Source organism: Oncorhynchus nerka, linkage group LG21 (assembly GCF_034236695.1).
Source record: "Oncorhynchus nerka isolate Pitt River linkage group LG21, Oner_Uvic_2.0, whole genome shotgun sequence".
Classification (NCBI taxonomy): domain Eukaryota; kingdom Metazoa; phylum Chordata; class Actinopteri; order Salmoniformes; family Salmonidae; genus Oncorhynchus; species Oncorhynchus nerka.
Window position 1 is genome coordinate 5,831,103 of NC_088416.1, and position 27,995 is coordinate 5,859,097.

The following is a 27,995-nucleotide window of genomic DNA, read 5'->3' on the forward strand; positions in this document are numbered from 1 at the left end:
ACGTTTTCGTTTTAAAGGCCGATTGATCATTTTGCTTGTACCGGGTGGAGTAAAACGAGTCTGAGCTGGTGAAATATTGGTCTAAAAACGCCAAAATCGTCGTGTTATTTGCGATAGCGTATCAATTCTTACCAGTCTCTCACAAAATGACGACGACAACTATATATTCAGGCATGGAAGCCGGAGCAAAAAGCAGCTCCAGGTAAGCATCATGACATGTCAAGAGCCTTGCATTTTCAGCCAAATGTCAAATGATGCACCCCTCATCTAGACAGCTAAGTTAGCTAGCAAACCTTTAACTATCTGGTGAACAATAGCTAACTGTCAAACAATACACTTTTTTTCTTAACATATTCGTATTAATGACATTGTACTTGATTTGTGAGAGGATGTATTTTACGATAAATGCAACGGTGGCCACAACCACCGTTGATATTTGCCTCTTTTGTATCTGGACCAGGCTAACGTTAGCTTGCTAGCATTTAGCTAATGAATGTCGCTAGCTAACGACGTGCTCGTAGGTGTGTAAAAGCAAGCTAATGGTTCTAACTGATTGCCTTCAAAGGAATCAATATTTGCTTGTTATTTTATCCAAATCAGGGTGTATGACACTAGAGACAGACTGCTAACATGAAACTTGTCGTTGGCTAACAAATCAATTAGTTAATTTTATGGTTGGGTGGGGCCCCATGTGGAAGATGCTTTTTCTAGCCGACTAACGTTACTAGTATCCACGTTGCCAACCACGACCATGCAGCCCTCATCCATAACTAGATTTGCTCAAATGAATCACTAAACATATATTTGGCTAGTTACTGACTTGCAAAACCAACTATGCTATTCAGACACCAATTATTTTACATCTGGTTTGTGGCTTGATTAAGGTTAATATCAGGCCGAAGCAGCAGCCCCACATACAATGACATCTGTATATTTTATGACCCAATGGTTGTAGTGTGGGCTGGGGGAACCTAAAATGTATTTTATGGTGAAAATCGATCAAGTGGGCTTGCACCTGGTTTACATTTATGCAAACAAGGCATGTAAATCAAAAATATATAGTTTTGATTGTTAATCTTAGCAGCAGGTATTGCTTTCTATCATCTCTGAATGCAGAGAAGCTGCCATTTCAAAGAATATTTCATGCTTTAAAAATCCTCAAGTTTGGTCTCCATGGGTTTATGTCACACCCGTTTTTCATCCTCTTCTAAGACTTCAGCGTAAAGGTGGGTTCACTCACTGCAGGAAGAGAGTGGAGCCAGCAGGAGCCCGTCTCTAACATGAATTTAAAGCATTTAGTGTGTCTGCATTAGAGGTCGACCGATAATGATTTTTCGACACCGATACCGATTATTGGATGACCAATGACCAAAAAAGCCGATGACGATTTATTTGATTTATTTGTAATAATGACAATTACAACAATACTGAATGAACACTTATTTTAACTTAATATAATTCATCAAATAAAATCAATTTAGCCTCAAATAAATAATGAAACATGTTCAATTTGGTTTAAATAATGCAAAAACAAAGTGTTGGAGGAGAAAGTAAAAGTGCAATATGTGCCATGTAAGAAAGCTAACGTTTAAGTTCCTTGCTCAGAACATATGAAAGCTGGTGGTTCCTTTTAACATGAGTCTTCAATATTCCCAGGTAAATAGTTTTAGGTTGTAGGAATTATAGGACTATTTCTCTCTCTACCATTTGTATTTCATTAACCTTTGACTATTGGATGTTCTTATAGGTACTTTAGTGTAACAGTATAGCTTCCGTCCCTTTCCTCGCTCCTACCTGGGCTCGAACCAGGAACAGATCGACAACAGCCACCCTCGAAGCAGCGTTACCCATGCAGAGCAAGGGGAACAACCACTCCCAAGTCTCAGAGCGAGTGACGTTTGAAACACTATTAGCGCGCACCATGCTAACTAGCTAGCCATTTCACATCGGTTACACCAGCCTACTCTAGGGAGTTGATAGGCTTGAAGTCATAAACAGCGCAATGCTTGAAGCGCAACAAAGAGCTGCTGGAAAAACGCACAAAAGTGCTGTTCGAATGAATGCTTACGAGCCTGCTGGTGACTACCACCGCTCAGTCAGACTGCTCTATCAAATCATAGACTTAGTTATAACATAATAACACACATCAATACGAGCCTTAGGTCATTAATATGGTCAAATCCGGAAACTATCATCTCGAAAACAAGCTGTTTATTCTTTCAGTGAAATACGGAACCATTCTGTTTTTTTCCTAACGGGTGGCATCCATAAGTCTAAATATTCCTGTTACATTGCTCAACCTTCAATGTTATGTCATAATTACGTAAAATTCTGGCAAATTAGGTGGCCCAAACTGTTGCATATACACTGACTCTGCGTGCAATGAACACGTGCAATGAACGCGTGCAATTTCACCTGGTTAATATTGCCTGCTAACCTGGATTTCTTTTAGCTAAATATGCAGGTTTAAAAATATATACTTCTGTGTATTGATTTTAAGAAATGCATTGATGTTTATGGTTAGGTACACATTGGAACAAGGACAGTCCTTTTTTTGCAAATACGCACTGCATCGATTATATGCAACACAGGACACACTAGATAACTAATCCCTCATACTACTCCTCCTCTGTTCCGCGGGTGATGTGGAGGTAAACCCAGGCCCTGCATGTCCCCAGGCACCCTCATTTGTTGACTTCTGTGATCGAAAAAGCCTTGGTTTCATGCATGTCAACATCAGAAGCCTCCTCCCTAAGTTTGTTTTACTCACTGCTTTAGCACACTCTGCTAACCCTGATGTCCTTGCTGTGTCTGAATCCTGGCTCAGGAAGGCCACCAAAAATTCAGAGATTTCCATACCCAACTATAACATCTTCCGTCAAGATAGAACTGCCAAAGGGGGAGGAGTTGCAGTCTACTGCAGAGATAGCCTGCAAAGTAATGTCATACTTTCCAGGTCCATACCCAAACAGTTCGAACTACTAATTTTGAAAATTACTCTCTCCAGAAATAAGTCTCTCACTGTTGCCGCCTGCTACCGACCCCCCTCAGCTCCCAGCTGTGCCCTGGACACCATTTGTGAATTGATCGCCCCCCATCTAGCTTCAGAGTTTGTTCTGTTAGGTGACCTAAACTGGGATATGCTTAACACCCCGGCAGTCCTACAATCTAAGCTAGATGCCCTCAATCTCACACAAATCATCAAGGAACCTGAAATCTGTAAACAAGGGCACCCTCATAGATGTCATCCTGACCAACTGGCCCTCCAAATACACCTCCGCTGTCTTCAACCAGGATCTCAGCGATCACTGCCTCATTGCCTGTATCCGCTACGGAGCCGCAGTCAAGCGACCACCCCTCATCACTATCAAACGCTCCCTAAAACACTTCTGTGAGCAGGCCTTTCTAATCGACCTGGCCCGGGTATCCTGGAAGGACATTGACCTCATCCTGTCAGTTGAGGATGCCTGGTCATTCTTTAAAAGTAACTTCCTCAACATTTTAGATAAGCATGCTCCGTTCAAAAAATGCAGAACTAAGAACAGATATAGCCCTTGGTTCACTCCAGACCTGACTGCCCTCGACCAGCACAAAAACATCCTGTGGCGGACTGCAATAGCATCGAACAGTCCCGCGATATGCAACTGTTCAGGGAAGTCAGGAACCAATACACGCAGTCAGTCAGGAAAGCTAAGGCCAGCTTCTTCAGGCAGAAGTTTGCATCCTGTAGCTCCAACTCCAAAAAGTTCTGGGACACTGAAGTCCATGGAGAACAACCACCGATAAACCCATGATTATCGAAAACTTCAACAAGAATTTCTCCATGGCTGGCCATGCCTTCCGCCTGGCTACTCCAACCTCGGCCAACAGCTCCACCCCCCCCCGCAGCTACTCGCCCAAGCCTCTCCAGGTTCTCCTTTACCCAAATCCAGATAGCAGATGTTCTGAAAGAGCTGCAAAACCTGGACCCGTACAAATCAGCTGGGCTTGACAATCTGGACCCTCTATTTCTGAAACTATCCGCCGCCATTGTCGCAACCCCTATTACTAGCCTGTTCAACCTCTCTTTCATATCGTCTGATATCCCCAAGGATTGGAAAGCTGCCGCAGTCATCCCCCTCTTCAAAGGGGGAGACACCCTGGACCCAAACTGTTACAGACCTATATCCATCCTGCCCTGCCTATCTAAGGTCTTCGAAAGCCAAGTCAACAAACAGGTCACTGACCATCTCGAATCCCACCGTACCTTCTCCGCTGTGCAATCTGGTTTCCGAGCCGGTCACGGGTGCACCTCAGCCACGCTCAAGGTACTAAACGATATCATAACCGCCATCGATAAAAGACAGTACTGTGCAGCCGTCTTCATCGACCTTGCCAAGGCTTTCGACTCTGTCAATCACCATATTCTTATCGGCAGACTCAGTAGCCTCGGTTTTTCGGATGACTGCCTTGCCTGGTTCACCAATTACTTTGCAGACAGAGTTCAGTGTGTCAAATCAGAGGGCATGCTGTCCGGTCCTCTGGCAGTCTCTATGGGGGTGCCACAGGGTTCAATTCTCAGGCCGACTCTTTTCTCTGTATATATCAATGAAGTTGCTCTTGCTGCGGGCGATTCCCTGATCCACCTCTACGCAGACGACACCATTCTATATACTTCCGGCCCGTCCTTGGACACTGTGCTATCTAACCTCCAAACGAGCTTCAATGCCATACAACACTCCTTCCGTGGCCTCCAACTGCTCTTAAACGCTAGTAAAACCAAATGCATGCTTTTCAACCGTTCGCTGCCTGCACCCGCATGCCTGACCAGCATCACCACCCTGGATGGTTCCGACCTTGAATATGTGGACATCTATAAGTACCTAGGTGTCTGGCTAGACTGTAAACTCTCCTTCCAGACTCATATCAAACATCTCCAATCGAAAATCAAATCAAGAGTCGGCTTTCTATTCCGCAACAAAGCCTCCTTCACTCACGCCGCCAAACTTACCCTAGTAAAACTGACTATCCTACCGATCCTCGACATCGGCGACGTCATCTACAAAATTGCTTCCAACACTCTACTCAGCAAACTGGATGCAGTTTATCACAGTGCCATCCGTTTTGTCACTAAAGCACCTTATTCCACCCACCACTGCGACCTGTATGCTCTAGTCGGCTGGCCCTCGCTACATATTCGTCGCCAGACCCACTGGCTCCAGGTCATCTACAAGTCCATGCTAGGTAAAGCTCCGCCTTATCTCAGTTCACGATGGCAACACCCATCCGTAGCACGCGCTCCAGCAGGTGTATCTCACTGATCATCCCTAAAGCCAACACATTTGGCCGCCTTTTCGTTCCAGTTCTCTGCTGCCTGTGACTGGAACGAATTGCAAAAATCGCTGAAGTTGGAGACTTTTATCTCCCTCACCAACTTCAAACATCTGCTATCTGAGCAGCTAACCGATCGCTGCCGCTGTACATAGTCTATCGGTAAATAGCCCACCCATATTTACCTACCTCATCCCCATACTGTTTTTATTTATTTTATTTTATGCTCTTTTGCACACCAATATCTCTACCTGTACATGACCATGTGATCATTTATCACTCCAGTGTTAATCTGCAAAATTGTAATTATTCGCCTACCTCATGCCTTTTGCACACAATGTATATAGACTCTCCTTTTTTCTACTGTATTATTGACTTGTTAATTGTTTACTCCATGTGTAACTCTGTGTTGTCTGTTCACACTGCTATGCTTTATCTTGGCCAGGTCGCAGTTGCAAATGAGAACTTGTTCTCAACTAGCCTACCTGGTTAAATAAAAGTGAAATTTAAAAATTAAAAACTACACATGGTTGATGATATTACTAGTTTAACTAGTGATTGTTTTTTATAAGATAAGTTTATTGCTAGCTAGTAACTTACTTTGGCTTACTGCATTCGCGTAACAGGCACACTCCTCGTGGAGTGCAATGTAATCAGGTGGTTCGAGCATTGGACTAGTTAACTGTAAGGTTGCAAGATTGAATCCCCGAGCTGACAAGGTAAAAATCTGTCGTTCTGCCCCTGAACGAGGCAGTTAACCCACCGTTCCTAGGCCATCATTGAAAATAAGAATGTGTTCTTAACTGACATGCCTAGTTAAATAAAGGTGTATAAAAATAAAACAAATCGGCCAAATCAGTGTCCAAAAATACAGATTTCCGATTATGAAAACTTGAAATCAGCCCTATTTAATCGGCCATCCCGATTAATCGGTCGACTTTTAGTCTGCATAGATTAGCTCCAGTCAATGTGTCAGCTAACCAGGCCACCATAATGACAGTTATCAGAAAGGAATTGGTCTTAATGAAGTGTTGCGCACCAGACACTGACTTCATCCCCAAATAGCCTGGTGATGATTCCCTTTGTCCTGTGCAAAATTTCAGACCGGTGTGTGCACTTTTATTAATTTTTTATTGGTTCTTGAGCAGGAACTCTTAGAGGGTACAAATCCTAGTTTAAGGCTATACCAGTAAGAAAGATACAAGTTAGGCTAGTTATTTATTTTACTCAATACTTTTCTAATTGCTTTGTCGCTTAGGGTCCTGCGCCCACCTGGAGGAGCCTCCAACATCTCTTTTGGCAATGATGAGGAAAAGCCCCCCAATCGCAAAAACAAGATGGCCTCCAACATCTTTGCTGAACCAGATGACCCACACGCTCATCGGAGGAACAACCCACCTGGTAACCCATCACCCTCCACAGCCTCTTGTATAATACCTATAGCTGTATGTAGCCTATAGCTGTATGTAGCCTATGTAATTTATCAATACTTCTCTGTGCGTGTCCTTAGTCTTTAAATCTTAAATTAATTTCTCAGTTTAATGTCTTATTCAGTTTTCAAAGGTCTTAAAAAATGCAACTGAGATGACTACAGTGTTTCCGTTATAGTGCCGCTACTCAATTGTTGCCATTGCGGCAATTATTACTAATTTTAACATCAAATAATACTAGAGGCACACTTCAAAATGTTAGCACTATGCAACCATATGTGTGCACGTCATGTGAGTCGGGCCGTTGTCAGAGGAGAGCGAAAGGTTGCCTATACATTTAAAAATACTTTTTTAAATGTTTTATTAAGATCCACATTAGCTGTTGGGGCCACATGAAACATGACATACAGAACATTAATAGACAAGAACAGCTCATGGACCGAACTTTATTAATAAAAAAATAAAGGCACACAGCCTACATATCAATACCTTCACACAAACTATCTAGGTAAAATAGGGACGAGGCGATGTGTCTTGAGGTGTTGCTTTATTTGTTTTGTAAAACCAGGTTTGCTGTTCATTTGAGTGATATGAGATGGAACAGAGTTCCATGCACTAATAGCTATATATAATACTGTACACTTTCTTGCATTTGTTCTGGTTTTGGGGACTGTGAAAATACCCATGGTGGCATGTCTGATGGGGTAAGTGTGTCAGAGCTATGTGTAAATTGACTGCAAACAATTTGGGATTTTCAACACAATGTTTCTTATAAGAATTAGCCCTTTGACTACAATGAAGAGCAAGACGTGCCGCCTAACTAGGTCTTTCCTTGCATCACTCGACTGGACAATAATCAAGATAAGACAAAACGAGCCTGCAGGACTTGCTTTTTGGAGTGCGCTTTCAAAAAAGCAGAGCATCTCCATTATTATGGACCGACCTCTCCCCATCTTTACAACCATTTGAATCAATGTTTTGACCATGACAGTTTACAATGAAAGGTAACACCAAGTAATTTAGTCTCCTCAACTTGTTCAACAGCCACACCATTCATTACCAGATTCAGCTGAGGTCTAGAACTTAGGGAATGATTTGTACCAAATACAATGCTCTTAGTTTTTATGTTCTGGACCAGTTTATTACTGGCCACCCATTCCAAAACTGTTACATCTCTTAAGGGTTTCAGTATTTCATTCGCTGTGGTTTCTGACATGTATATGGTTGAATCATCAGCATACATGGACACGCATCCTTTGTTTTATACCCAGTAACAGGTCATTGGAAAAAATCGAAAAGCAGGCCTAAAGAGCTGCCCTGCAGTACACCGCACTTTACTTGTTTGACATTTTAGAGAAGCTTCCATTAAAGAAAACACTGAGTTCTATTAGATGGCCCAATCACAATATGGCAGAGGTTGAAAAGCCATAACGCATACACTACCATTCAAAAGTTTAGGGTCACTTAGAAATGTAATTTTTTTTTGTCCATTAAAATAACATACAATTGATCAGAAATAGTGTAGATGTAAAAACTATTGTAGCTGGAAATGGCTTTATTTGTATTTTTTTGATGGAATATCTACAGAGGCCCATTATCAGCAACTATTCCATGTGAGAAATTAGCAGAGTTCCTCTGTCCAGCGTGTGCTTTCGCCCATCTTATTTTATTGGCCAGTCTGAGATGGCTTTTTCTTTGCAACTCTGCCTAGAAGGCCAGCATCCTGGAGTCACCTCTTCACTGTTGACGTTGAGACGGGTGTTATGCGGGTACTATTTAATGAAGCTGCCAGTTGAGGACTTCTGTGCGTCTGTTTCTCAAACTAGACACTAATGTACTTGTCCTCTTGCTCAGTTGTGCATCGGGTCCTCCCACTATTCTGGTTAGGGCCAGTTTGGGCTGTTCTGTGAAGGGAGTAGTACACAGCGTTGTACGAGATCTTCAGGTTCTTGACAATTTCTTGCATGGAATAGCCTTCATTTCTCCGAACAAGAATAGACTGACACGTTTCAGAAGTGCTTTGTTTCTGGCCATTTTTTTGAGCCTGTAATCGAACCCACAAATGCTGATGCTCCAGATACTCTAGTCTAAAGAAGGCCAGTTGTATTGCTTCTTTAATCAGAACAAAAGTTATCTCCGCTAACATAATTGCTAAAGGGTGGGCAAGCCCCCCTTTTTTTTTTTTGCTGGGAAGGCCTTCCACTAGATGTTTGGAACATTGCTTCGGGGACTTGCTTCCATTCAGCCACAAGCATTAGAGGTCGATCACTGAAGTTGGCCGATTAGGACTGTCTCACAGTCGGCGTTCCAATTTATTCCAAAAGTGTTCGATAGGGTTGAGGTCAGGGCTCTGTTCAAGCCAGTCAAGTTCTTCCACGCCGATCTCGTTCTGTATGGACCTTGCTTTGTGCAAGGGGGCATTGTCATGCTGAAACAGTAAAGGGCTTTCCCCAAACTGTTGCCACAAATTTGGCAGCATAGAATTGTCTGGAATATCATTGTCTGCTGTAGCATTAAGATGGCTAGCTGTTGCTCAGGGACGCAAACTAGTCACCTTTTGCAGTTTGAATCCAAAATGGGTGATTTGTGTAGATATGAGAAGTTTAGGCGGGGGGCTTTGGATGACTACTGGCTGTGAACAAGTGATGCATGTTTGGCTGAGCTTTGGATACAGCCAGTATTAATCCAATCGTTCACATAACGGAATGCAGCACGCGATTGAAGAGAGGAACAACCAATTTGCTAGTTACATCATCAGCACGCGCTCTGGAAAGGCAGTTGACCAGTTAATTTACAGCAGCACGTCCCCTGAACAACGAAGAGGTAGGTGAGAAGGTGATGACGGGTACTTAAAACCACTGGCATTTGGAAAGCTTGAGGTGGGGGTGAAAGTATGGTACAAGTATTGTTAGCATTAAGTATCTTGCCAGCTGGATTTAATTCTCTGTTAGCCAGCCAGAGAAATGTTGGGCAACATTTGCCAACTTAACTGATCAAATTGAGTTTATGGTGTGAAAAATGATCTGGCTAGTAAGGTCAGACAGCTACAACATCAGATGAACGTTAGTAACCTAACCATTCACTATAGTATTAACTGGTATACGACTCCTTGCCATTCCTCAAGTTATAACGTGTTAGTTGCTTACCGGACCCTGGCAATCTGAATTGTTCATTGTTTTCCCTCTACAGTATGTGGTTAATTTTCAGATTGAGAGAATTTGGTGAAAATGAGGCATTGCTTGTTAAATAAGTGGAGCTGTGCCTGGCTTAAGATGGATGTCACCACTGTATAGAGGTAGGAAAGTATGGTGTTCCTTCAATCATTCAATACAGGAAATAAAAAGGGGTATGCCAGGTGTACTCTGCCTGAAAGAGACCCTTTGTTGGCATAATCGATATCCTGCTCTGCTGGTACAGTATAGAACAGATGGCCTAAGGCAGAAGGTGTACAATGTCATGTGTAGCCCTAAAATAATGCTTTTGTTGATCTTGACAGTAACACTTGAGTGATTATTACACTTAAAAAAATGTTTAAAAAAAATACTCAGTGAATTACTTTTGCACACATGTAGCCTTGTGTACTTGATCAATGTCTACTATAGTTCCCACTATAATAGAGCAAAAATAGAATGCCTGTTTCATTCTATTTCAACTTAAGATGGGGTTTTCTCCCAAGAGTCTGGTTTTCTCCCAAAACTTGAGTGTCATTTGCAGTAAAGTCTAGCCAACAGATAACATTTGGATTGGCTTTCTTTACGTTTTTTTAGCTGTGAGTTAGGTTCACATTAACAACTTTCATTTTAGTCTGATCATGTAGATCATATTCTTTTTTTAATTAGTTAACACCTCTATTTCCCCCTAGCAGGGATAACATTTTTAAAAATCTGTGGGGGGAAAAAATTATTATTTTTGGCCCCTCACCAGTTTGCATCCCTGGACTTGCTAGCTAATTGGTCCTGGGAGATAAACATGGGTTTTTACCTGAAATGCTTTTATATATATTTTGTGGCTCTTTATAGAATTCTGATGGTGGTTTAACTTTAAGGTGCATTACCGTCACCGACTGGAGTGTGGACCTCCCATCTTTCAATAACCCACGTGGGTAAAGGCTCGTAATGACCAATGAGTAGCTTGAAGAGGTGGGACATGCAGTAAGAAAAGCGGTCACCGTCTTTGGTCGGGACAACAATTGACAAGCCACAATCAACAGCCTGATCAATGCTATGGGACGTCGCGCTGCCTTGAGGCAAATGGTGGTCACACCAGATACTGACTGGTTTATATATACCATGAGCAGTAGGCTCAATTCATGAAATGGCAGAGCTAAGCCGTTTGTTTCATTCTTTGGATTTGATGAGGTGTTTGGCTACTTAGAACTCTTATCAAGCATTTAAAATGTTATCACTGGCATGAGATGTCTGGTGATTTAGCCAGGGAATGAGTCCAACCATGTTAAGTGTCATTTCTGTGTATCTACAGGTGGGAAGCCCACTGGAGTGCTGTGTGGAGAACCCTCGGCCCCACTGAGGAGATGTGCTGCCCAGTCGTCCTCCAACAACCACGAAGACTCCAACGCCGGGGTGAGATGGCTCAACGCTGATCACACACACACAATCTAGAATTTCCCATGTTGACGTTTCCTCAAAGTTAAACAATAGGCATTCTTTGTTGAGGACTTTCACTTTGCTTTCATGTAGTTGGCCTACTCATTTCTGTTCTAATAATGTACCCTTTTTCCCCTTCATCTCCTCTTAGAATGGAGACAGTGACATGGGAAATGCTGGTGAGGACCATTTTAATGTATTGCTTGCTAACTTCCACTGTTAATAAACAAGTTGTCCAGATTTAAGACAACATGAATATGTATTGTAAACTTCCTAGGTTAATTTTACTCACAAGAATGCTAGTTAAATTATAGCTAAGAGATTGGGGGGGCGGCATGATTTGTAGTGTTTAATGTTTACCATTTATAGTGTGTGTATATTGACTTTGCTATTACCAGATGTTTAAAAGCTTCAAGCAGCAGTATTACGTTTTAAATGCTTGAGTCTCAAGCATGTTCACCTGGCTGCTTTCCCATGTTTAGATAACGCTGTTGAGGTCGTTCCCACCCCAGAACAGAGGGATGAGGCTCCCCAGCCCTCCACAGGGGCTCCCCAGCCCTCCGCAGGGGCTTCCCAGCCCGCCGCAGGGATGACGTCAGGCCGCAGGAACCCCCCAGGGGGCAAGTCCAGCCTCATCCTGGGTTGAGGTCCTTCTCTTTCTCAGAACTCCGCCGTCCTTTTCTCTTTTTTTTAAAAGAAGAATCTCCACCTGGTCATCTGAGTCCAGGAATTTCGTCCCGTCCTCTTCTCTCTCCCCGAGTCTATTGTTTTGATACGTTTTTTTTTTTGGTACGTTTTTTGTTGACAGAAGCACTTTATGTACCTGATCCAAGCCCCTGGCATCTGTAGTGCTGTAGTCACAGGCCTGCTGGGTAAAGGGCATGAGGTTTAAGTTGTCCCTCACTCCATCTGGTGTCATTGGCAAAAGTTCTGATGCGCAATCAATAAGGTTTCGAAAAACACAAATGGATACATATGAAGTTGTTGCTTTTGCACCGTGTTTATTGAATGGCAAACTGCATGCACGCCTGGTTTGTTCCAAGTCCGACTCATCCAAAACATTTTGGTGAAGCCTTTGTTAAAAAAATAAATAATAATAAACAAAAAAAAGGGAGGGGGAGGTAAGTTATACTGTGAATGTTTTTTATTTTAAGGTTATGCTGGACTAAATTGAGTCATTATTAATTAGAGGGGTACATGATCTAGTGTTGCATGAAGTTCGGGACTTAAACATTTCTATGGAAACTAAAATCCACACGGGATCCAAGCTGTCAAATCAAACCCTGGTGTTATTTCTGAAGACTAAATTCAGTGAATATGTCCAGAAAATGGGCTTATGTCATGAAATGGAAAAATAAGAGCATTTTTGTATTGTGTTTGTGGTCCTTACATGTCAGTTTTAACTTCAGTGCCAGGTTTGAGTGGTTTTTACGATCTTTTTTTAAAGGGGGGAAACTTTCAACAGGTTAAAGTGTGCCTGTTAGTGTGTGGTACTCCATCTGATAGAATGACAAGTGACCTTATGACAGCTCTGCCTAGTTCTCGTTTTGCATATTTATTATTTTTTTAATTCTCGATGTTGGACACAATTTGGTACGTTAAGCAAATTGTCCGGAGTTCTTGTTCAAACTTCTGTCACTGTCTCTTACAGGTCTGATGCCTATTTTACTGTCTGCCTTGTACAGCAAAACCTGTGGTTCAATGTCTGTATTTACCCACACACGGTTCAATTTTGCTCAAACGTAATTTGAATGAAATTGCACACATGGCTTTAGTGAATTCATGCTTTTCTGAAGATGTTGAATGGTCAGCTGGGCTACATGACCGTTACTTGTTCATCCAAATTCATGCAGGTTGGTTTATCACTGTAAAAGTCGCAATGAATATTGGCACAAATTAAAAGTCGTTTTTGACCATACATGGCTGTCTTTATTTCTGATGGCAATGGTGCAGTTGGCTGTAGTTTTTCAATGACCTAAATACATGTATGTACTGGGTGGTTTGAGCCCTGAATGCTGATTGGCTGACAGCCATGGTATATCAGACCCTATTCCATGGATATAACAAAACATGCTTTTTTGGTTTTGTTTACTGCTCTAATTACATTTAACCAGTTTATACAGTAATGGCAATAAGGTACCTCTGTGTTTGTACAGTGCCTTTGGAAAGTATTCAGACCCTTTGACATTTTCCAAAATTGTTTGTTACAGCCTTTTTCTAAAATGGATAAATACAAATCCTCAGCACTCTATACACAATGACAAAGTAAAAACGGGTTTAATGCATTTCTTTAAATGTATTAATCTTGAAATACCTTTACATACGTATTCAGACACTTTACTAGGAGACTTGAAATTTAGTTCTGGTGCATCCTGTTTCCATTGAGCATCCTTGATGTTTCTACAACTTTATTTTTTTACCCCTTTTTCTCCCCAAATTCATGGTGTCCAATTGTTGTAGTAGGTACTATCTTGTCTCATCGCTACAACTCCCATACGGGCTCGGGAGAGACGAAGGTTGAATGTCATGCGTCCTCCGATATAACCCAACCTAGCCGCACTGCTTAACACAGCGAGCATCCAAGCCGGAAGCCAGCCGCGCCAATGTGTCGGAGGAAACACCCCTGGCAACCTTGGTTAGCGCGCACTGCGCCCGGCCCTCCACAGGAGTCGCTGGTTAGGTTCACATTGTAACGGTTTTGACTTGAGGTTATTATTTATAGGGGTGCCAGGTAGGTTGTGCCTACCAGAGAAAACATTGGTTTCTCCTTTTGGTTTGGGAGGGAATGAGTCCCATCTGGTCCGTCAAGTCTACACCAATACAAAGGACTTATGTAAAAGTCAGGATGGAAATACACTTTTCATAAACCCTTAAAACATTGGAAAGAACTTCTAGAAATATCCTGTACCTCTGGCCTTAAGAGTCCAGCCCGGTAAAGGAGTTCAGGGAACTCCCGTGACCTTAGTCACGCAGTGTTTGTCCGTTCACTCAAGTGTAGCGTAAACCCAGTATTAATCATACAATCAATATAACAATTATTTTACCACAGAACTTTAAAGCGTATCAACTCTGACTAAGTCCTCAACTACAACTAACTACATAAATCACCACAGTATACCTCACATGAAAAATGAAATACCGTATACAAAAAAGGTTGTAGTCAGTCAGACAATCCAATCCGCCAATAGATCTCCAGCTGAGAAATGCCACGAAGAACGGAGAGGTGTAGTCCACGGACGCAAAAAGTGGATCCGATCCTGGGTAAACTCTCTTAGGCTACAAATCATACGTTTAACAGCAACAAAACAAACGGAATAGAGAAGCTTCGGAACTGAGGGTTGAACACATCCTCATTCACGTCTCCATCACAACCCCACTTTTGAGCAGCTGATGCTGGCTATTTAATTGGGAATTGAAGGGAAAGCGCCCTATTGGAAGGAGAAGCACAGAGACGGTTCAGAAATATTCAGGGCCGTCACAACATTAACAACTTTCATTTTAGACTGATCATGTAGATCATATTCTTTTTTTAAATGAGTTAACACCTCTATTTCCCCCTAGCAGGGATAACATTTTTAAAAATCAGTGCAAAAAAAAAAGTATTATTTTTGGGCCCTCACCAGTTTGCATCCCTGGACTTGCTAGCTAATTGGTCCTGGGAGATAAACATGGGGTTTTACCTGAAATGCTTTTATATATATTTTGTGGCTCTTTATAGAATTCTGATGGTGGTTTAACTTTAAGGTGCATTACCATCACCGACTGGAGTGTGGACCTTTCCTCTTTCAATAACCCACGTGGGTAAAAGCTCGTAATGACCAATGAGTAGCTTGAAGAGGTGGGACATGCAGTGTATCAAATGGCTAAAATGGAACCAAGTTCTATTGTAGCGCCTGGCTATAAAGTCTGAATTCACGTGAGCCGTTTTGTTAGAAATTTTTGAATAACATTTACATTTTTATTTTGCAACACTCACGGACTAAACGTGTGCTGTCTGGTCAGCATGTTAGCCACCTGTTGCACCCTCTACAACCACTGTGACTTATTATTTGACCCTGCTGGGCATCTATGAACATTTTAAGAGTTATAATCTCCACCCTGTGCAGCCAGAAGAGGACTGGCCACCCCTCAGCCTGGTTTCATCCTCGGTTCCTGCCTTGAGTTTTTCTTAGCCACTGTGCTTCTACGTCTGCTTGCTGTTTGGGGTTTTCGGCTGGGTTTCTGTATAGCACTTTGTCATCGACTGATGTAAAAGGGCTTTATAAATACATTTGATGGTTATGACTGACTTGATCATTGCCCTTGCTAGTTTGCCTTGTATTAACATTCCCATTATTGGATACTTTTTGTCGAAAATATTGAGTCACTGAAACAAGCAAGGTATCAGGCCAGATGCTATTTACAACCTGATGGTAATGTTTGTTGGACTACCAAGAAATGTATTGGTGAATTATTTCCCATGCATTCAACTGAATCCATCTATTCTGTCAACGATGCCTTACTTTGCATTATGGATTTTTTTTTTTGGGGGGGGGGGGGGGGGGTGTAAAATAATCTATTTTTAAATCCAAGTTTAGTTTTGCAGCATAAACTGGGAATTTTTATATTACTGATATTATGATTGTCTGTTTCACATTTGCAAATCGGTTGACACTGTCAGTTCCACTTTAAGAGCCAGCCCTCAATATACTACTTTTTGCCAACAGGCTCATTTCTGGAAGGGGATATCAGCAGGTGTGCGCAGACTTCACAAATGGTATTAAGTCTTAAATTGAACTTCATCGACCCTGGAGTTACTCCCTATGTGGGATGCAAGTTGCAACTTCCTCCACAAGAGGGCAGATCATGTTCATTTATGATAATGTGATTCATGTTCGCTTCACAGATATTATAAGAAAAGCGGTCACCGTCTTTGGTCGGGACAACAATTGACAAGCCACAATCAACAGCCTGATCAATGCTATGGGACGTCGCGCTGCCTTGAGGCAAATGGTGGTCACACCAGATACTGACTGGTTTTTATATACAATGAGCAGTAGGCTCAATTCATGAAATGGCAGAGCTAAGCCGTTTGTTTCATTCTTTGGATTTGATGAGGTGTTTGGCAACTTAGAACTCTTATCAAGCAGTTAAAAGGTTATCACTGGCATGAGATGTCTGTACATTTCAATGTAAGCCCTCGATCGCTTGGTGATTTAGCCAGGGAATGAGTCCAACCATGTTAAGTGTCATTTCTGTGCATCTACAGGTGGGAAGCCCACTGGAGTGCTGTGTGGAGAACCCTCGGCCCCACTGAGGAGATGTGCTGCCCAGTCGTCCTCCAACAACCACGAAGACTCCAAGGCCGGGGTGAGATGGCTCAACGCTGATCTCACACACACACACACACACACACACACACACACACACACACACACACACACACACACACACACACACACACACACACACACACACACACACACACACACACACACACACACACACACACACACACACAATCTAGAATTTCCCATGTTGACGTTTCCTCAAAGTTAAACAATAGGCATTCCTGGTTGAGGACTTTCACTTTGCTTTCATGTAGTTGGCCTACTCATTTCTGTTCTAATAATGTACCCTTTTCCCCCTTCATCTCCTCTTTGAATGGAGACAATGACATGGGAAATGCTGGTGAGGACCATTTTAATGTATTGCTTGCTAACTTCCACTGTTAATAAACAAGTTGTCCAGATTTAAGACAACATGAATATGTATTGTAAACTTCCTAGGTTAATTTTAATCACAAGAATGCTAGTTAAATTATAGCTAAGAGATTGGGGGGGTGCATGATTTGTAGTGTTTAATGTTTACCATTTATAGTGTTTGTGTATATTGACTTTGCTATTACCAGATGTTTAAAAGCTTCAAGCAGCAGTATTACGTTTAAAATGCTTGAGTCTCAAGCATGTTCACCTGGCTGCTTTCCCATGTTTAGATAACGCTGTTGAGGTCGTTCCCACCCCAGAACAGAGGGATGAGGCTCCCCAGCCCTCCACAGGGGCTTCCCAGCCCGCCGCAGGGATGACGTCAGGCCGCAGGAACCCCCCAGGGGGCAAGTCCAGCCTCATCCTGGGTTGAGGTCCTTCTCTTTCTCAGAACTCCGCCGTCCTTTTCTCTTTTTTTTAAAAGAAGAATCTCCACCTGGTCATCTGAGTCCAGGAATTTCGTCCCGTCCTCTTCTCTCTCCCCGAGTCTATTGTTTTGATACGTTTTTTTTGGTACGTTTTCTTTGTTGACAGAAGCACTTTATGTACCTGATCCAAGCCCCTGGCATCTGTAGTGCTGTAGTCACAGGCCTGCTGGGTAAAGGGCATGAGGTTTAAGTTGTCCCTCACTCCATCTGGTGTCATTGGCAAAAGTTCTGATGCGCAATCAATAAGGTTTCGAAAAACACAAATGGATACATATGAAGATGTTGCTTTTGCACCGTGTTTATTGAATGGCAAACTGCATGCACGCCTGGTTTGTTCCAAGTCCGACTCATCCAAAACATTTTGGTACAGCCTTTTTCTAAAATGGATAAATACAAATCCTCAGCACTCTATACACGGGTTTAATACATTTCTTTAAATGCGAATACGTAAGTACTAGGAGACTTCAAATTTAGTTCCGGTGCATCCTGTTTCCATTGAGCATCCTTGATGTTTCTACAACTTTTTATTTTTTACCCCTTTTTCTCCCCAATTTCATGGTGTCCAATTGTTGTAGTAGCTACTATCTTGTCTCATCGCTACAACTCCCGTACGGGCTCGGGAGAGACGAAGGTTGAAAGTCATGCGTCCTCCGATACACAACCCAACCTAGCCGCACTGCTTCTTAACACAGCGCACATCCAACCCGGAAGCCAGCCGCACCAATGTGTCGGAGGAAACACCGTGCACCTGGCAACCTTGGTTAGCGCACACTGTGCCCCATGGACCTCCCGGTCGCGGCCGGTTACGACAGAGCCTGGGCGCGAACCCAGAGTCTCTGATGGCACAGCTGGTGCTGGAGTACAGCGCCCTTAACCACTGCGCCACCCGGGAGGCCCGATGTTTCTACAACTTGATTCAATTGATTGGACATGATTTGAAAAGGCACACACCTGTCTACATAAAGTCCCAAAGTTGACAGTGTATGCCTGAGCAAGAACCAAGCCAAGAGGTCGACGGAATTGTCCGTATAGCGCCGACAGGATTGTGTCTTGGCACAGATCTGGGGAAGGGTACCACATTTCTGCAACATGGAATGTCCCCAAGAACACAGTGGCCTCCATTCTTAAATGGAAGAAGTTTGTAACAACCAAGACTCTTCGTATAGCTGGCCAAACTGGGGGGAAGGGCCTTGGTCAGGGAGGTGACCAAGAATCCGACGGTCACTGACAGCTCTAGAGTGCCTCTGTAGAGATGAGAACCTTCCAGAAGGCCAACCGTCTCTGCAGCACTCCACCAATCAGGCCTTTATATGGTAGAGTGGTCAGACGGATGCCACTCCTCAGTAAAAGGCATGTGACTGTCTGCTTGGAGTTTGCCAAAGGGCACCTAAAGACTCAGACCATGAGGAACAATATTCTATGGTCTGATAAGGAGTAACGGTCAGTCCTTTTGAGTAAGTCTTTACCTGACAGTCATGTCAAAAGTAAATTTTCACATGCGCCTTATACAACCGGTGTAGACCTTACCGTGAAATGCCTACTTTCAAACCCTTAACCAACAATGCAGTGGCTGTGTGCACTTCTGTTATTGACACAGTTCCTTCCGACACTGAATTCCAGCAGGACTGGAGTCTGAGCCATGCTGGAATATTGATGAGGATCTCTGCATAGTCCCCAGTGAATCCTCCTTTGTCAGGCTGCCATTCTTCCCCTGTGTCACTGTCAGGCCTTGCAGTAGCCTGTATTCATGGATGCCAAGGGAAACCAGCCCCCCCCCCCCCCCGGTGCATCCTGTTTCCATTGAGCATCCTTGATGTTTCTACAACTTGATTGTAGAAACCTGTGGTAAATTCAATTGATTGGACATGATTTGCGAGTAAAACATTGCCCCTTTTCCTTAGTATGTGTAGGCCATCTATCTGGTGCTGTCTGGTCAAAAAGATTGATATTGTTGCATTGAATGCAAGGGAAGCCAACGAGCATATGGCCTCCCTTGATTAAACAAATAATTATAATAATAGTAGCCAATCAGTGTTGCGCTAAACTGAGTGAGCTCAGCTGTGAATTGTCCTGGCGCACCTAAAAAAGTGTCAAGGGAACGTCATTTGCAGAAAACAAACACATTTTTGCATCTCGTTGTCCTAGCTAAATAGGAAAGAACTCCCCTCACCCGGTTGTCTAAGTGTTCATTAAAAGTACAAAAACATGACCTGCGGACACTAGGCCCTCCATGGAATCCGTTTGACACCCCTGCTCTACAAATCGGGTGAGTAGGCATGTTTTTCCTACTTGCACGCATTCTCACACACACACACACATTATATAGAAAAGTTGAAGTTGAAATGGTACTGGAATAGTGGAGCCAGTCCTTGTTTTCATTTCAACTTGCAGTAACTCTCTGTGGTTCTAAACCAATGGTTGTTTAGTAGTCTGATGCTGTAAATCAGTTTGTGTCAAACTCATTCCATGGAGGGCCTAGTGTCTGCAAGTTTTGGGTTTTTCCTTTCAGTTAAGATCTAGACAACAAGGTGAAGGGAGTTCTTTACTAATTAGTGACCTTAATTCATCAATCAAGTACAAGGAAGGAGCGAAAACCCGCAGACACTCGGCCCTCCTAACTGGACTTTACCGGACAGGTCTTGCTCTCTCGGTTTTGTGACGAAACAAAGGTGTGGTTGAGTTTATTCTGCCACTTATTGTCTCTGGCCTATATGTCACGGTGTCAAGGGTTTTGCTTGTGCCTTGACGTTGTCTCTGTTTGCCAAATGTGGAATGAAAGCAGTCAAAGCCCCCTGGACTAACCTAGTCGGTGCTTTGAGTTCTCAACAACAGAGCTTTCAAGAGGATCTCGTTGTGGTGGGGTCATTAAGTCAGTTCATTACATTACACTGACTGCTCTAATAGACATCCATGGACAGCCCTTCACTCGAGGACTCTTTGTCAGAAACCTATTGACGCTGCTTGTCTCCTTTGTTTACATTGATAGTGATATTGATCTCATGCTTTGTAAATTGTACGAGGATGTATGATGCAATAAATCCAACTGACTTATCTGATTAGCAGCTGTTGAGTAGGGGAGTTCCGCATGCTGTCTGAAAGATCATGTGGGGAGACTTGAGTGTTTTTTCTTTTTTTTGACTTGCCCCGCAGGCAGGATGTTGAATTGGAGTTTTTCCAATTGAACTCTCACACTTCCTCCAAACTTTCATTTCTACATCATAACTCGCAACCCCTTGTGAGGGTCAATCCATGAAATGGCCAAGCTAAGCAGTTTTAGTTTCATTCTACTTCATTAGATGAGGTGTTCGGCCGCTTATAACGCTATCAAGCATCTAAAACGTTATCACTTTTGACAATAGACGTCTGTAGATTAGAATGTAGCTCTCTATCACTTGGCTGATTAGTCAGACAATTCGCTGGCAATAAATGAGAATCAAACTGGTGGAGAGCCCTTTGCCCCACTGAGGAGCTGCCCAGTCCTCCTCCAACAGCCACGAAACTCCAACGCCGGGGTGAGATAACGTCTTAACACTGTGTTCGTGTGTGGGTGCGATATCAATCTAGAATTTCCCATGTTGCCATTTCCTTAAAGTTAAACAATGGTTGAGGATTTTCTCTTTCACTTTGTGTTCATGTAGTTTCCCTACTGCTTTCTGTTATGTTTTCTAATCACTTACCATTTTTCCATTAATCTCTGTATCACATCAGGCAGTGATTGGGAGTCCAATAGGGCTGCGCACAATTGGCCCGGCTTTGGCCGGGGTAGGCAGTCATTGTAAATAAGAATTAGTTCTTTAACTGAGATTGGCTAGTTAAATAAAGGTTAAATAAAATTCTAAATTCAAAAATCTCCTCTTGACATGGGGAATGCTGGTCAGTGAGGACAGTTTAATATGTTTTTCTTGTGCTCTTGCTGATTAGTATTTTTCTCCTGTCATACAGGAGTAATGAAGGCCTAGTGCCTAGTCATTTTCTACAAAAAATATGTATTTATTTATCATGGAGTGCTGCAGCACCACCCTTACTTCCCGCAGCTATGTTGAAATGTTGAATATTTAGTGCATATAGGCTTGTTTCTGTCTATGCTATTACCACATGCTTAAATGCTTAAGAGTCTCTGGTATGATATCCTGTCTCCTTTCCCATGTTTAGATAATGATGTAGGTGCAGAGGCCAATCCTGCTCCAGATCAGAGGGACGAGACGCTCCAGCTGTCAAGAGGGTTCTCCCAGCCTGCCGCAGGGATGCTATCAGGCCACAGGAACTCCCCAGAGGGCATGTCCAGCCTCATCCTGGGTTGAGGTCTCCTTCCTTTCCTATCGCTCTCTTTCTCCGAACTCTGCCATCCTATTCACAAACCGTTCATTTGAGTCCAGGAATTTCGTCCCACCCTCCTCTTCCTTTCCTCCCTCCCTCCCCGAGTCCATTTTTTCCCATTGTTTTGATACCTGCTATTTTTTAATATTGTAAGAGTTATTTGACAGAAGCACTTTATGTACCTGATCCAAGCCCCTGGCATCTGTAGTGCTGTAGTCACAGGCCTGCTGGGTAAAGGGCATGAGGTTTAAGTTGTCCCTCACTCCATCCCGGTGCCAATGGAAACCTGTTGATGCTGCTTGTCTCCTCTTTGTTTCCGTTGATATTGATATTGATCGCGTATGATAAGTAATACGATGACATATGATACAATAAATCCAACTGGGTTGAGTTCCCTCTCCTTCCTTCCCTACCTCTCTCTTTCTCCAGACTCCATCCCGTCCTCCTCTTCCTCTGCTTGCTAAGGGCAAATAGAGCCACTCTACAACTTGTTACTAACCCAAACACAGTAGGGAACAATCAAACAAGAGCTAAGGATTTATAAAATAATAATAATTCTAGTTATATTATTCTTTTCAACTTTGTTCTGATTTAATATCTTCAGTTTTGTTGGAAAGGAAAGGGTTAACACTGAAGATAAAAAAACAAAATATCCAATCCGGATTTTTCTTTGGTGGTCTCTAGGGAGATAAATATAGCTAGCTAGGCCATCAGAATCTAGATAGAGAAAGATTTTGGGGTGAAACAATTGAGTGAATCAACCAATCACATTTGGATTTGAAATGGGTGGGACCGGTTTTACAAAAAAAACGTATGGATACTTCTGCCTTCCAGAAGGCCAACAGGTGTTTAAATCAGGTTTATTTTTGGGTCTGAATTAAAGTTGAACATACTTACAGTGGGGCAAAACAGTATTTAGTCAGCCACCGATTGTGCAAGTTCTCCCACTTAAAAAGATGAGAGGCCTGTAATTTTCATTATAGGTACACTTCAACTATGACAGACAAAATGAGAAAAAAAAATCAAATCACATTGTAGGATTTTTAATGAATTTATTTGCAAATTATGGTGGAAAATAAGTATTTGGTCACCTACAAACAAGCAAGATTTCTGGCTCTCACAGACCTGTAACTTCTTCTTTAAGAGGCTCCTCTGTCCTCCACTTGTTACCTGTATTAATGGCACCTGTTTGAACTTATCAGTACAAAAGACACCTGTCCACAACCTCAAACAATCACACTCCAAACTCCACTATGGCCAAGACCAAAGAGCTGTCAAAGGACACCAGAAACAAAATTGTAGACCTGCACCAGGCTGGGAAGACTGAATCTGCAATAGGTAAGCAGCTTGGTTTGAAGAAATCAACTGTGGGAGCAATTATTAGGAAATGGAAGACATACAAGACCACTGATAATCTCCCTCGATCTGGGGCTCCACGCAAGATCTCACCCTGTGCGGTCAAAATGATCACAAGAACGGTGAGCAAAAATCTCAGAACCACACGGGGGGACCTAGTGAATGACCTGCAGAGAGCTGGGACCAAAGTAACAACGCCTACCATCCCTAACACACTACGCCGCCAGGGACTCAAATCCTGCAGTGCCAGACGTGCCCCCCTGCTTAAGCCAGTACATGTCCAGGCCCGTCTGAAGTTTGCTAGAGAGCATTTGGATGATCCAGAAGAAGATTGGGAGAATGTCATATGGTCAGATGAAACCAAAATATAACTTTTTGGTAAAAACTCTACTCGTCGTGTTTGGAGGACAAAGAATGCTGAGTTGCATCCAAAGAACACCATACCTACTGTGAAGCATGGGGGTGGAAACATCATGCTTTGGGGCTGTTTTTCTGCAAAGGGACCAGGATGACTGATCCGTGTAAAGGAAAGAATGAATGGGGCCATGTATCATGAGTGAACCTCCTTCCATCAACAAGGGCATTGAAGATTAAACGTGGCTGGGTCTTTCAGCATGACAATGATCCCAAACACACCGCCCGGGCAACAAAGGAGTGGCTTTGTAAGAAGCATTTCAAGGTCCTGGAGTGGCTTAGCCAGTCTCCAGATCTCAACCCCATAGAAAATCTTTGGAGGGAGTTGAAAGTCCGTGTTGCCCAGCAACAGCCCCAAAACATCACTGCTCTAGAGGAGATCTGCATGGAGGAATGGGCCAAAATACCAGCAACAGTGTGTGAAAACCTTGTGAAGACTGACAGAAAACGTTTGACCTCTGTCATTGCCAACAAAGGGTATATAACAAAGTATTGAGATAAACTTTTGTTATTGACCAAATACTTATTTTCCACAATAATTTGCAAATAAATTCATTAAAAATCCTACATTGTGATTTTCTGGATTTCTTTTCTTCTCATTTTGTCTGTCATAGTTGAAGTGTACCTATGATGAAAACTACAGGCCTCTCATCTTTTTAAGTGGGAGAACTTGCACAATTGGTGGCTGACTAAATACTTTTTTGCCCCACTGTATATTCCTGTTGTTGAAAATACATGTTTTACAGATGTTGAAAATGTGTATTTTCCAGATGTTTAAATCAGGCACATTTTTGGTCACTGTTGTGGTTAATGTGAAATGTGTTTTGCAATGGGAAGTAATAGATTTGGGAAATTTCGATTGGGAAATGCTTAGACTAATAGTTATGTTCTTGTTGTCTTCGGATTGGGAACTACTGGTTTATTATGTTCAAGTGAAAGAACTGCTTATCCTTTGATATCATGCTGCTGTCCATCAGCCATGTGCAGTGGTGTAGTGGTACCTGGAGAAGTGGGTATACTCTAATTCTGCCAATCAGGGGTATAGGCATGAGTGGGCTTGGACACAGGCCAACCGGGAGCCAGGCTCTGCCCAATCAGATTGAGCAGAAACAAAAAAAAGAAAACATAATTCCAAAAAAGGCCCACCCAGCGAAGGAAAAGCACCCTGTGTGAAAAATCCTATGTTTTCCAATGTTTTTTTTATTAGTTTTTCTATATATTATTTCCCATTTTCACTCTCAAAATCACTTTTTTAAGAATAAACAAACGACAACAATGCTTAAACCACATCAGGAGACCATTTTGGAGGTCTGAGTAGTATTTTTGTAATAATAATCTTACATTTTTTCATTTTTGCTCAAACTGATTGGGCAGAGCCTGGCACCCCAGTGGGTTGGCCTGTGTCCACCCAAGCTCACTCATACCTACACCCCTTATGCAAACAGCACATGATAACCGAATTGCAATTCACCTATAGCCTACTAACCAAGAATTTGGACCAATCTTTTTCAATACCTCGTTTGCATACCCATTGTTGCCTTAGTTGTCACTTACCGGTAGATAATCATAAGTTGAACTGTCTTTCCTACCTACCCTACCCGCTACCGATGTCATTCTTCTGTGAGCTGCTCCATGCCAAAACCAGTTGAGAGCTGAACACTCTTACTGCCTGCAGATGATATTCAGCTGAAACTAGGCTGTGTATGCGGCGCGCATGTGAATATATTTCACATGCTTTGGGATTGTGTAGGCTGTTTTGTGCATTATTTCTCTATTGTACTACATACTTGACAAGTCGTATACCTCCACTACACTACTTTCATGCACATCAGTGTAAAGAAGTGAGTATAGGCAATGCCCATTGGGGGAAAAAAGTGTGTATACCTGCATAGACTGTTGCCTCCACTACACCACTGGCCCTTTGTGTTTTTACAAAAAGTGCACTCTCCTACATGAGTGCACTGCACAGGAGGTTGGTGGCACCTTAATTGGGGGAGGACAGGCTCAGGGTAATGGCTGGAGCGGAATCAGTGGAATGGTATCAAACACACGGTTTGATGTCATTCCCATGCTCTCCGTTCCAGCCATTATTATGAATGGTCCTCCCCTCAGCAGCCTCGACTGGTGCACTGGTATTACCATTACTGTCCTTTTAGCAGTACGGACCTGCCACACATTGAAGGCCTGGGTCCAATAGGTTCACCACTGTGCAAACATGTCTAGAATAGATATAAAGACTGCAGGTATTCATGTGAAACTGCTCATTTCGTTTTTTTTACTCAGTCAGTTGGTACGAGTCCTCACTGTCTGAGACAAGACCGAGTAACAAATGTATCTGAGACCGAGACCACAACCCTGGAGAATGGGCATACTAATGTCATGAAATGGAGAATCTGATTTTTTTTAATAATAATTGTATCTGTACTTTTTACATGTCAAAGTTATAACTTTAATGGCAGTTATGAGTGCTGGGTGTTCTTTAAAAGGGAAACTTTTTCAGCAACAGGTTAAAGTATGCCTGTTTGTGTGTGGTCTCCATCTGATAGAATGACAAGTGACCTTAAGACAGCTCTGCCTAGTTCTCGTTTTGCCTATAATCTTTTAATTCTCAATGTTGGAGCCAACAATTTGGTACGTTAAGCAAAGTATCCAGAGTTCTAGTTCAAACTTCTGTCACGGTGTCTCTTACAGGTCTGATGCCTATTTTACTGTCTGCCTTGTACAGCAAAACCTGTGGTTCAATCAATGTACAGGTAGGTATTTACACCCACAGGTCAATTTTGGTCAAATATCATTTGAATGAAATTGCACACATGGCTTTAGTGAAATCGCATTTTCAAGTGCTGCTCTGTAGATGTTGAAGGGTCAAGTTGGGCTACATCACCACGTTACTTGTTCATCCAAATTCATGCAGGTTTATCGCTGTAAAAGTCTCAATTAATATTAGCGCAAAGTAAAATAAAATTAACATGAAAGTCACTTTTGACCATACACTGCTATATCATTATTTCTGATGGGAATAGGGCAGTTGGCTGTGTAGTCACTCAATTACCTAAATACATTTAGATTCAGTTCAATAATATTACTGTAAATATTAACTGCAAAATGCCCTGGCTGTGGCCAAGTGAAAGCCATGACATTTGGTTGTAACATTCCTTTCCAATTTCTGTCAGGCTGTGCATCAAAGTTTTGAATACCCCCCATTCATCCTGTCCTCCTCTTCCTCCCTCCCTGAGTCCATTGTTTTCATACACTCTCTTTAAGATTTGTAAGAGTTCTTTGACAGAACCACTTTATGTACATGATCCAAGCCCCTGGCATCTGTAGTGCTGTAGTCACAGGCCTGCTGGGTAAAGGGCATGAGGTTTAAGTTGTCCACTCCATCTAGTGTCATTGGCAAAAGCTCCAATATGTGACTCACAGATGAATGGGGGGTATTCAAAACTTTGATGCTTGGATCATGTACATAAAGTGGTTCTGTCAAAGAACTCTTACAAATCTTAAAGAGAGTGTATGAAAACAATGGACTCGGGGAGGGAGGAAGAGGAGGACAGGATGAATGGGGGGTATTCAAAACTTTGATGCACAGCCTGACAGAAATTGGAAAGGAATGTTACAACCAAATGTCATGGCTTTCACTTGGCCACAGCCAGGGCATTTTGCAGTTAATATTTACAGTAATATTATTGAACTGAATCTAAATGTATTTAGGTAATTGAGTGACTACACAGCCAACTGCCCTATTCCCATCAGAAATAATGATATAGCAGTGTATGGTCAAAAGTGACTCATGTACATTTTATTTTACTTTGTGCTAATATTAATTGAGACTTTTACAGCGTTCACTTATGAAGTCGTTGCTTTTGCACCGTGTTCATTGTTTGGCAAAAACTGCATGCACTCCTGGTTTCTTCCAAGCAGGCCCCCAGTGTCTGGTCTGGAGCGCGAAGTCACAAGCTCTGCTGGTCGGCTACTGCGACGGCGGTACATTCCCCGACAGGATTTCCTGCACGGACTCTGCTGTGAAATCACAAAGACCCCCCAAAAATTCAACGGCATTCACAATGTGTCACACCCTGACCATAGTTTGCTTTGTATGTTTCTATGTTTTGTTTGGTCAGGGTGTGATCTGAGTGGGCATTCTATGTTACATGTCTAGTTTGTCTATTTCTATGTTTGGCCTGATATGGTTCTCAATCAGAGGCAGGTGTTAGTCATTGTCTCTGATTGGGAACCATATTTAGGTAGCCTGTTTGGTGTGGTTTTGTGGGTGATTGTTCCTGTCTCTGTGTTTGCACCAGATAGGACTGTTTTTGGGGTTTTCACGTTTCTTGTTTTTGTTAGTTTGTTCATGTGAAGTGCTTTATTAAACATGAATCAAAATAACCACGC

General features: G+C 42.5%; 2 protein-coding genes across 2 annotated transcripts; both read left to right on the forward strand.

The window, feature by feature from the left end:
- LOC115103715 (jupiter microtubule associated homolog 1-like) lies at nucleotides 1-13,262 on the forward strand. The gene is made up of 5 exons (XM_029624594.2): nucleotides 1-202; nucleotides 6,569-6,711; nucleotides 11,220-11,320; nucleotides 11,496-11,523; nucleotides 11,827-13,262. Exons 1-5 carry the CDS (start codon nucleotides 147-149, stop codon nucleotides 11,988-11,990), a joined length of 492 nt encoding a protein of 163 aa, XP_029480454.1. The 5' UTR covers nucleotides 1-146; the 3' UTR covers nucleotides 11,991-13,262.
- LOC115103716 (protein Shroom-like) lies at nucleotides 13,141-27,989 on the forward strand. The gene is made up of 7 exons (XM_065006138.1): nucleotides 13,141-13,197; nucleotides 16,544-16,866; nucleotides 16,902-17,014; nucleotides 17,319-17,601; nucleotides 21,669-21,818; nucleotides 26,295-26,356; nucleotides 27,525-27,989. The coding sequence occupies exons 1-4, from the start codon at nucleotides 13,141-13,143 to the stop codon at nucleotides 17,459-17,461; spliced, it is 636 nt and encodes a 211-aa protein (XP_064862210.1). The 3' UTR covers nucleotides 17,462-17,601; nucleotides 21,669-21,818; nucleotides 26,295-26,356; nucleotides 27,525-27,989.
- Nucleotides 27,990-27,995: the final 6 nt, after the last annotated feature.